This window comes from Girardinichthys multiradiatus, chromosome 9 (assembly GCF_021462225.1).
Source record: "Girardinichthys multiradiatus isolate DD_20200921_A chromosome 9, DD_fGirMul_XY1, whole genome shotgun sequence".
Lineage (NCBI taxonomy): Eukaryota > Metazoa > Chordata > Actinopteri > Cyprinodontiformes > Goodeidae > Girardinichthys > Girardinichthys multiradiatus.
Window position 1 is genome coordinate 41,953,966 of NC_061802.1, and position 9,671 is coordinate 41,963,636.

General features: G+C 39.2%; 1 protein-coding gene across 1 annotated transcript in view; it reads left to right on the forward strand.

The window, feature by feature from the left end:
• The window catches only part of hs2st1b (heparan sulfate 2-O-sulfotransferase 1b), a 28,624-nt gene extending 19,356 nt beyond the window's left edge, over window positions 1–9,268 (forward strand). Inside the window, exon 7 of the mRNA XM_047375661.1 lies at window positions 8,261–9,268. Coding sequence (XP_047231617.1) covers window positions 8,261–8,487 — 227 coding nt within the window. The 3' untranslated portion in view covers window positions 8,488–9,268. The remainder of the gene's footprint in view (window positions 1–8,260) is intronic.
• Window positions 9,269–9,671: the final 403 nt, after the last annotated feature.

Consider the following 9,671-nt stretch of genomic DNA (forward strand, 5'->3'; position numbering starts at 1 on the left):
CTTCTTTCACTCTGAGTCTGACAGCAGCCATAGACTGGGCAGCAGTCATGCTTTTGTTGTGTTTGTGTCTTTACAAATCACATCATGTTACTTTTTCGATCTCACCCTCATTGACATGGAACTCAACTGTAATGGAAAATGAACCAGCAAGAGTTCTGATGAAAATGTAAAAAGAGAGATCATATTTATTTTTAGCTTCCCTTCATTGGCTCCCTGTTAAGACCAGAATAGAATTTAAAATTCTCCTCCTCACATATAAAGCCCTTAATGGTTTAACTCCATCATACATCAGAGATCTGATTGTTCCATACGTTCCTAACAGAGAACTTTGTTCTCAGACTGCAGATTTACTGGTGGTTCCTAGAGTCTCTAGAAGTAGAATGGGAGGCAGGTCCTTTAGTTATCAGCTCCTCTCCTGTGGAACCAGCTCCCAGTTTTAGTCCATGAGGCAGACACCCTGTCTACTTTTAAGGCTAGGCTTAAAACTTTCCTTTTTGATAAAGCTTATAGTTAGAGTGGCTTAGGTTATCCTGAGCTATCTCTGTAATTATGCTGCTATAGGCTTAGGCTGTTGGAGGACATAATGACCACTTTCACTCTCTCTGCTACATTCTCATACTACTCTCCAATTGTGCATTATTTGCTGTTATTTCAGCTTTTAACCTTGTTCTCTTTTTTCTCTTCCTAAAAGCTACACCTGGCCTCACTCTGTGTTTACCTGTGACACTTTTCTGGAGAAGGGCATCGTCCAAGCTTCTGCTGGCAGCAACTTAATGCTCACCCTCTACCGATGATCCACATAGCCCTGTCTTATAGTGTCTAACCCTTTGTCTCTCCTAGACATGGAAATTGACTGAGCTTTTACTGTAACTAATTATATGTGCTCTCTTTCAGACTCTAACCTTGAAAACTGGTTCAGAGTTTATCTGTTCTTTCTTTCTAGGTGAAACGACTAAAGGAGCTACATCCATTAACATTTACTTTTCCTTCCCATAGAAAGTACTCCTGGATCAGTGCTTCTTTGTTCTTTTTGTGTCTCTGCTCTGTTCTCTCAAACCCCCAGTCGGTCGTGGCAGATGGCCGCTCACACTGAGCCTGGTTCTGCTGGAGGTTTCTTCCTGTTAAAAGGGAGTTTTTCTTCTCCACTGTCGCTACATGCATGCTCAGTATGAGGGATTGCTACAAAGTCAACGCCAGTGACTGTCCACTGTCTCTACATGCTCATCCAGGAGGAGTGAATCCTGCAAGTCACTGACTGGATGCAATCTGCTGGGTTTCCTTAGATAGAAAAACTTTTTATCCATTTTGAATAAATAACTGAATCTGACTGCACTGTTCAATGGTTAGGATTAATTGGAATGTATGAACCTGACTTTGTGAAGTACCTTGAGACGACGTGTTGTGAATTGGCGTTATATAAATAAACTGAATTGAATTGAACCAAACCAAACCGTGTAGAGCCGATCAGGCCCGAGTTGAGTGGAGTAGGAAAAGGGGCATAAATGGGCTCAATAGGTGTACATAGAGGCTCAAAATTATAGTGACTTGTAAAAGTATTCATACCCCCTAAACCTTTCCACATATTGTCACATTACAACCACAAACATAAATATATTTTATTGGAATTTTATGTGAAAGACCAACACAAAGTGGTATACAATTATGAAGTGCAATGAAAATTATACATGATTGTTTTTTTTTTTGTTTTTTTTAATAAAAAACTGAAAAGGGTGGTGTGCAAAAGTATTCAGCCCCCTTATTCAATACTTTGTAGAACCACATTTTGCTGCAATTACAGCTGCAGGTCTTTTAGGGTATGTCTCTACCAGCTTTTCACATCTAGTGACTGAATTTTTTGCCTATTCTTCTTTGCAAAACAGCTCAAGCTCAGTCAGATTAGATGTAGAGCGTTAAGAACAGATGTTTCCAGATCTTGCCACAGATTCTCAATTGGGTTTAGGTCTGGACTTTGACTGGGCCATTCTAACACATGAATGTTTGTTTTAAATCATTCCATTGTAACCCTGGCTTTATGTTAGGGTCATTATCCTGCTGGAAGGTGAACCTCCTCCCTGATCTCAAGTCCTTTCACAGACTTCAGCAGGTTTTCTTCCAAGACTGCCCTGTATTTGACTCCATCCATCTTCCCATCAACTCCGATCACCTTCCCTGTCCCTGCTGAAGAGAAGCACCCCCAGAGCATGATGCTGCCACCACCATATTTGACAGTGGGGATGGTGTCACCTGACCAAAGCACCTTTTCCACATGTTTGCTGTGTCCCCAACTAGGCTTCTGGCCTGCTTTAAACTTCTCCACAACTATATCCCTGCGCTGTCTGCAGTGATCCTTAGACTTCATGGTGCTGTTTACTGCCCAATATTATCTTAATCAACCTCTGAGGCCGTCACAGAGCAGCTGTATTTGTACTGAGATTAGATGACACACAGGTGGACTCTATTTAGTCATTGGCAATCATCAGGACACTTCTGAAAGCAAATGGTTGCACTCAGAGTAAAGGGGGCTGAATACTTTTGCGCACTGCACTTTTCAGTTTTTAATTTGTAAAAAGTGTTTAAAATCATGTATAATTTTCTTAGCACTTCACAATTGTATACCACTTTTTGTTGGTCTTTCACATAAAATTTCAATAACATCTATTTATGTTTGTGGTTGTAATGTGACAGTATGTGGAAAAGTTTAACGGTATGAATACTTTTACAAGCTACTGTATACATACAAATATTAGGTTAAATGTCCCTTTGCAAGATAACATTAATCCTGCACATTAATGGCAGAGGGAGTGAGTTCCACGTCTGGAAATCTGATGTAATTTGTGAAACCAAGGCACCAAAAAGTTCTGAAAACAGTGAAGGCAGAATGTGTGTAATATTAATTCCCAAATACCTAAACCCTGCAGGGCTGAGTTTAAAAGGATTGTCAGATTGCCTCCGTGTTAAAGCTAAAGAATTAACAGAATAGCCAGTACTTTTGAGTAAATTCATCTTATAGCCAGAGAAAGACATCGTTTTTTGTAGGACAGATAAAATCAGAGGAAGACTATATATGGGATCAGAAACATATAAAAGAAGGTCATCGGCATACAAGGATAGCTTAAGTTCAACACCTGAGTAGGCAATTCCGTGAAAGAGAGATTTTAATGCAACAGGAAGAGGTTCTATGGAGAAAGCAAACAGGAGTGGAGAAAGCTGACAACCTTGTCTAGGGCCATGATCTAGTGAAAACTTATCAGATTGGACAGAGTTATTAATGAAACAAGGCTGAGAGGATGTGTATAGAAATTTGATCCAGGATGCAAACTTTCTCCAAAACCAAACCTAGGCAGAATAGCAAACAGGTAGTCCCATTCGACTCGATCAAATGCCTTCTCTGCTTCAAGAGAAATAATAACCTCAGGAGACGTAGGGCAATAAGCAGAAAAAACGTGTTTAGCAGTGTACAAGTGTTAAAAAACAACTGATGATCTCTGATGAATCCATTCTGTTCCTGTGAAACAATTTGAGGAAGAACAGTCTCAAGTCCAGTTGCAAGTACTTTCCCCAAAATCTTAAAATCCACATTTAGAAGCGACAGGGGCCTGTAGGACTCACATACTGTGGTCTTTGCCTTTCTTTGGTAAGATTGAGATCGAAGCTTGAGTTAGAGTTGGGCGGGGGCACCAGGCCACGTCCCAGTGATTTAATTATAGACATTAAGAAGAAGAAAGGCTTTCCTTTAAACCTCTTGGAAAAACTCAGCAGGGAATCCATCTGAGCCTGGGGCTTTACCACTCTGCATCCTTGGATTGTAACCAGAATATTCTCCAATTTAATAGCAACATCAAGTTTATCTATCGTGGGAATGTCTCATCAGGGACTGACTGTAAATCTTAAATGTACAGATAACAATAAAATCGCTTAAAAATGAAGCTGATACAAACCGGATCAGAGACAAGGCTAGCTGACTGGTCTTTAATTTGCGGAATTATACGAGACTTGGCTTCAAGTTTGAATTGGTGTGCCAGAAGTCTACTTGGCTTTTCACCATGCCCTAACATTTCTAATACTTTAGTCCTGCAATTTTTGTCAATATTAGCTGAATAAGAAATAATCTGGCCACAGAGATATGCTTTTAGTGTTTCCCATAGTAATGAGAAAGAAACTGAATCTTTTTTATTAAAAATTAGAAAAAATCAATTGCTGATTCAATTAAATTATTGATTGTATCATCAGATAATAGGAGTTAAATCTTCATCGAGAGAAAGAGGTTTAAATCAAGGGTTAGAGGGGCATAACCTGAAATAACGATTGGGTAGTACTCAGGAGACATGACTCTGTGCATTAGAGAACCATCAAAAAAAATAATCTATACGTGAATAGGACTGGTGTATCTGAGAGAAAAAGGGATACGTTTTTGTTTGTGGATTACCTGTCCTCCAAGGATCTACAATCCCATTCTGAGACATGAAGTCTGAAATTGATTTTGACATAGAGGATTGAATAAAGGCTCAAAGTGAGGAGCGGTCTAATGATGGGCTCATTACACAATTCAAGTCACCAGCAGGAATCAGCAGATGTGTATCAAGAAAAGGAAGGGTGCTAAATGGGTTATTTGTAAAATCTGGGTAATCAAAAGTTGGAACTTAAATATTCACTAACAAAACAGGGGTGTGAAATAAACTGCCTTATACAAAATCTGCCTTTTTATCTTTTATTATTTTGGATGCTATAAAATGAACCCTCTTACTAATTAAAATAGCTACTCCCCTGGCTTTAGAGTTAAAGGCCGAATAAAAAATCTGCCCCACCCATGGATTCTTGATCTTAAAATGATTTGCATCCTGTAGGTGTGTTTCTTGTAGAAATACTACATCTGGGTTTAAGTGCTTTAGATGTGAAAATATTTTAGAGAGCTTCACCTGGTTATTAAGACCATTAACATTGCAACTTCTAACCTAACCTAGGAACACCATGTTGAAGTTTGAAAATCAGAGGACATATGGTCAGTATCTTATAACAGAAGTGAAGAGACACCCCCACCCCCAGTAAATAAACAAAAATAAACAAACAAAAAACCACCTATCTCTCCCACCCCTTATTTCCACTCTGTGTCCTTTCTCAAACGAGGGAACAGTGCTGGCTACTATAGGAGTCTCTAACGAACTTGTACTTGCAGCTAACCAGCGCAGTAGAAGGAGAAGAGAACAAAAAGAAAAAAAGACACCTCTAGATACTAGGTGAATCCCACAGAGCTAGGCAAATGATGTAAAAATGAATATATATATATATATATACAGGTCCTTCTCAAAATATTAGCATATTGTGATAAAGTTCATTATTTTCCATAATGTCATGATGAAAATTTAACATTCATATATTTTAGATTCATTGCACAATAACTGAAATATTTCAGGTATTTTATTGTCTTAATATGGATGATTTTGGCATACAGCTCATGAAAACCCAAAATTCCTATCTCACAAAATTAGCATATTTCATCCGACCAATAAAATAAAAGTGTTTTTAATACAAAAAACGTCAACCTTCAAATAATCATGTACAGTTATGCACTCAATACTTGGTCGGGAATCCTTTTGCAGAAATGACTGCTTCAATGTGGCGTGGCATGGAGGCAATCAGCCTGTGGCACTGCTGAGGTCTTATGGAGGCCCAGGATGCTTCGATAGCGGCCTTTAGCTCATCCAGAGTGTTGGGTCTTGAGTCTCTCAACGTTCTCTTCACAATATCCCACAGATTCTCTATGGGGTTCAGGTCAGGAGAGTTGGCAGGCCAATTGAGCACAGTGATACCATGGTCAGTCAACCATTTACCAGTGGTTTTGGCACTGTGAGCAGGTGCCAGGTCGTGCTGAAAAATGAAATCTTTATCTCCATAAAGCTTTTCAGCAGATGGAAGCATGAAGTGCTCCAAAATCTCCTGATAGCTAGCTGCATTGACCCTGCCCTTGATAAAACACAGTGGACCAACACCAGCAGCTGACACGGCACCCCAGACCATCACTGACTGTGGGTACTTGACACTGGACTTCTGGCATTTTGGCATTTCCTTCTCCCCAGTCTTCCTCCAGACTCTGGCAGCTTGATTTCCGAATGACATGCAAAATTTGCTTTCATCCGAAAAAAGTACTTTGGACCACTGAGCAACAGTCCAGTGCTGCTTCTCTGTAGCCCAGGTCAGGCGCTTCTGCCGCTGTTTCTGGTTCAAAAGTGGCTTGACCTGGGGAATGCGGCACCTGTAGCCCATTTCCTGCACACGCCTGTGCACGGTGGCTCTGGATGTTTCTACTCCAGACTTAGTCCACTGCTTCCGCAGGTCCCCCAAGGTCTGGAATCGGCCCTTCTCCACAATCTTCCTCAGGGTCCGGTCACCTCTTCTCGTTGTGCAGCGTTTTCTGCCACACTTTTTCCTTCCCACAGACTTCCCACTGAGGTGCCTTGATACAGCACTCTGGGAACAGCCTATTCGTTCAGAAATTTCTTCCTGTGTCTTACCCTCTTGCTTGAGGGTGTCAATAGTGGCCTTCTGGACAGCAGTCAGGTCGGCAGTCTTACCCATGATTGGGGTTTTGAGTGATGAACCAGGCTGGGAGTTTTAAAGGCCTCAGGAATCTTTTGCAGGTGTTTAGAGTTAACTCGTTGATTCAGATGATTAGGTTCATAGCTCGTTTAGAGACCCTTTTAATGATATGCTAAATTTGTGAGATAGGAATTTTGGGTTTTCATGAGCTGTATGCCAAAATCATCCGTATTAAGACAATAAAAGACCTGAAATATTTCAGTTAGTGTGCAATGAATCTAAAATATATGAATGTTAAATTTTCATCATGACATTATGGAAAATAATGAACTTTATCACAATATGCTAATATTTTGAGAAGGACCTGTATAATTGGCACCATTCTGAGAAACCAAGAAATATTAGGAAACAAATATTTCAAAACAGACCCAAACATTTTTGAACAGCGAAGAGTAAATTACCCAGAGAGAGAATAATAATAAAATAATGCAATCTTTAAAACATGAAACACAGACCAGAATCAACAATAATTCTCCAAGATATGTTTCTCTTACTTGATTGTGGTCCTAATGTAAGTTTTGCCCTTCTCCAGGAAGGTAAACTCCTGTGTTATCCCATCGTGAGGGATCCGAAATAACTGGACCTGTTGAACAGCTTTTTTGCCTGTGAATAACTGTGCAGTCACTGAAATGCATTTCAAAATTATTCAACTATTTACCTCTGTTTTTTAAAAGGATTTTAATATTTTACCAATATGGCAGTTTTTATCGTTTGCATTAGGGTGGATGTGATTGATTGAATCTTGATTGGCTTTCTTTGGTAATGGTAAAATGAGAGCAACATTAGGACCTCTTGATAACAGTCAAGTATGATCACCGAAGAGCTTATTTTTATTGTGGTTGTCTAGATACTCAAAACCCATTACAAGCATACGATTAACAATATAGGTTACAATATAAAACAGAGAACATTAACCAAAAAACAGAAACTACACAGAATATACATGGAAATTATTTACAAATCACAAAAACATTAACATGAAATTACTCATTTAGTAATCGTTTTACAAGGATATTATTGAACTCTCAGCATCTGCGACTATTTCAAACTGTTTAAAATATGTTATTGTCACCAATGCAAATGCAATAAATTCATTTATTCATTCTTTCATAAAGCAGTCAGCTTCCATATGTTTGTCAGAGAAGGGTATGTAAAATTGTGACCCTCTGTGCACTAGAGCAAATCCAGAGTAAATCCAAAAGTATGCTGATGTAGAATCTCAGTCATCCAATCCTAAAATCTTAAGCAGAAGGCAACTGGACTTCTCTTATTTCTTGAAGACATTTAGCCTCTCATCCAAAAGGCTTCTTCAGTTCTGGACATGGTTGAAAGTAACAGCTTATAAGTTGTAGTGAGAGCAATCACACTAATAGGGCCATTAAAGTCACTAATGGTGCAGTTAGTACACTTGGGTCCCTGGCCCTACCCTCCATTCATCTCAATGTTTGGGTCGTTGTTTGACGATCCAAACATATCCCTAACGATGCCATCCATGTCAGTTGTTCCAAACTTGTGCACCACATTTATATTTTTCAAAATCATTGAAGTAGTTTGTGGTATAATTATCCAACCCTTGTAACGAACAGTTTAAGAGGACAACTATAACCCCACTTTAATAGGAAATTTATAGAAATGATGAGTGAAGGACTTCTTGTGTTGCTCCCAGGCAAAAGGTCCCATCTAAGGAAGACCACCGAGAAGAAGTCCCCCACCAAAGAGACTATCGCCAAGCTGCAGCAGTCTGACATCTGGAAAATGGAAAATGACTTTTACGAGTTCGCACTGGAACAGTTCCAGTTTGTGCGTGCTCACGCTGTCAGGGAAAAGGACGGTGAGCTGTACGTGCTGGCCCAGAGCTTCTTCTATGAAAAGATCTACCCAAAAGTGAACTGAGAGCAAAGCCTAAAAACAGAGAGGTCGAGCTGCGAAGAAACTCTTCACACCGTTCTCTGAAGGAGAGACTGAATCTGCTGTAGACTGTTCCTTTCAATTTCAACTAGAAATGTGTTAGAAATGTTTTTGGTTTTTTTTACAGTATTTTCTGAAGCAGCTGTTGAGAAAACAAACTGTGCTATGAGGAAAAAGTTCTCCTGAGTTAGTTGAAGATGTTTATTAGTTAACCACCAGGATGTAAACGGGCAGCAAACTAAATCTAGCTCAACCAGTAAAGACTTGTTCTGAACTATAATTCTGGAAAAATAAGATTATTTCTTCTGCTTTGTGTACTCATAATTTGTGCACCAAAACCTGTTTACAAATTCCTTTTGGTCAAAGCGGCATTTGTACATAATGTATTGACACAACGTAAACTTGTTAATGGACCAAAAGGTGAGGGGGAAAAAAAGACAAGCGAATGGACCACTGCATTGTTTGATTCCTGACATGTTTCTGATCTTATTTGATTTTTAAACCTTTAACGTATACTGTCAGTGTTTTTATCACTCTGTATTTTTGATAGAACTGTTAGCTGCTGTTTCTGGAGCTGGAGCCACAGAAAGGTACCAATCAGAAATGAACACAGGGCGGAAGTACAGGGTGATTTTAGCAGGATGAGACTGATAGTGCCTTTACTGTAGTAGGACTCGTTTGTCCACTCGTGTGTATTCTTACTGAGATCACTGTTGATCCCCACTTCCTACACAAACATTCCGATATAAAAAACATGATCCCTAAATGCTTGACTTCTGTTCATTTCCTTCATTTATTATTTAGGTTACATTTTCTTCAGGTTCAAAAGTAGACTGGCTTTTGAATTGTAGGTCCTGAAAATTACACTTCCTGATTGCAGTTCATTGATCAAATGCCCAAATCCCTGGAATCCAGCATGTTTCCATTTACATTTCATTACCAGGGGTTATCAGAGCTTCTCATCCAAACAGATGGTTAATGTGCACTTAGTTTAATTGATTGTTTTTTTTTCTAAGTAGCATTTTCCGTCGAAACAAAGAAGGAGGCTACACTAACGAGTGGAAACCAATATGTAGTCATGTGCTAAAATGCTAAGACAACACATATTGCTGAATAAAAGCACTTTATATTTGTTCTGGCTATGCTTAAACAATCTGTTGACCTTGTCA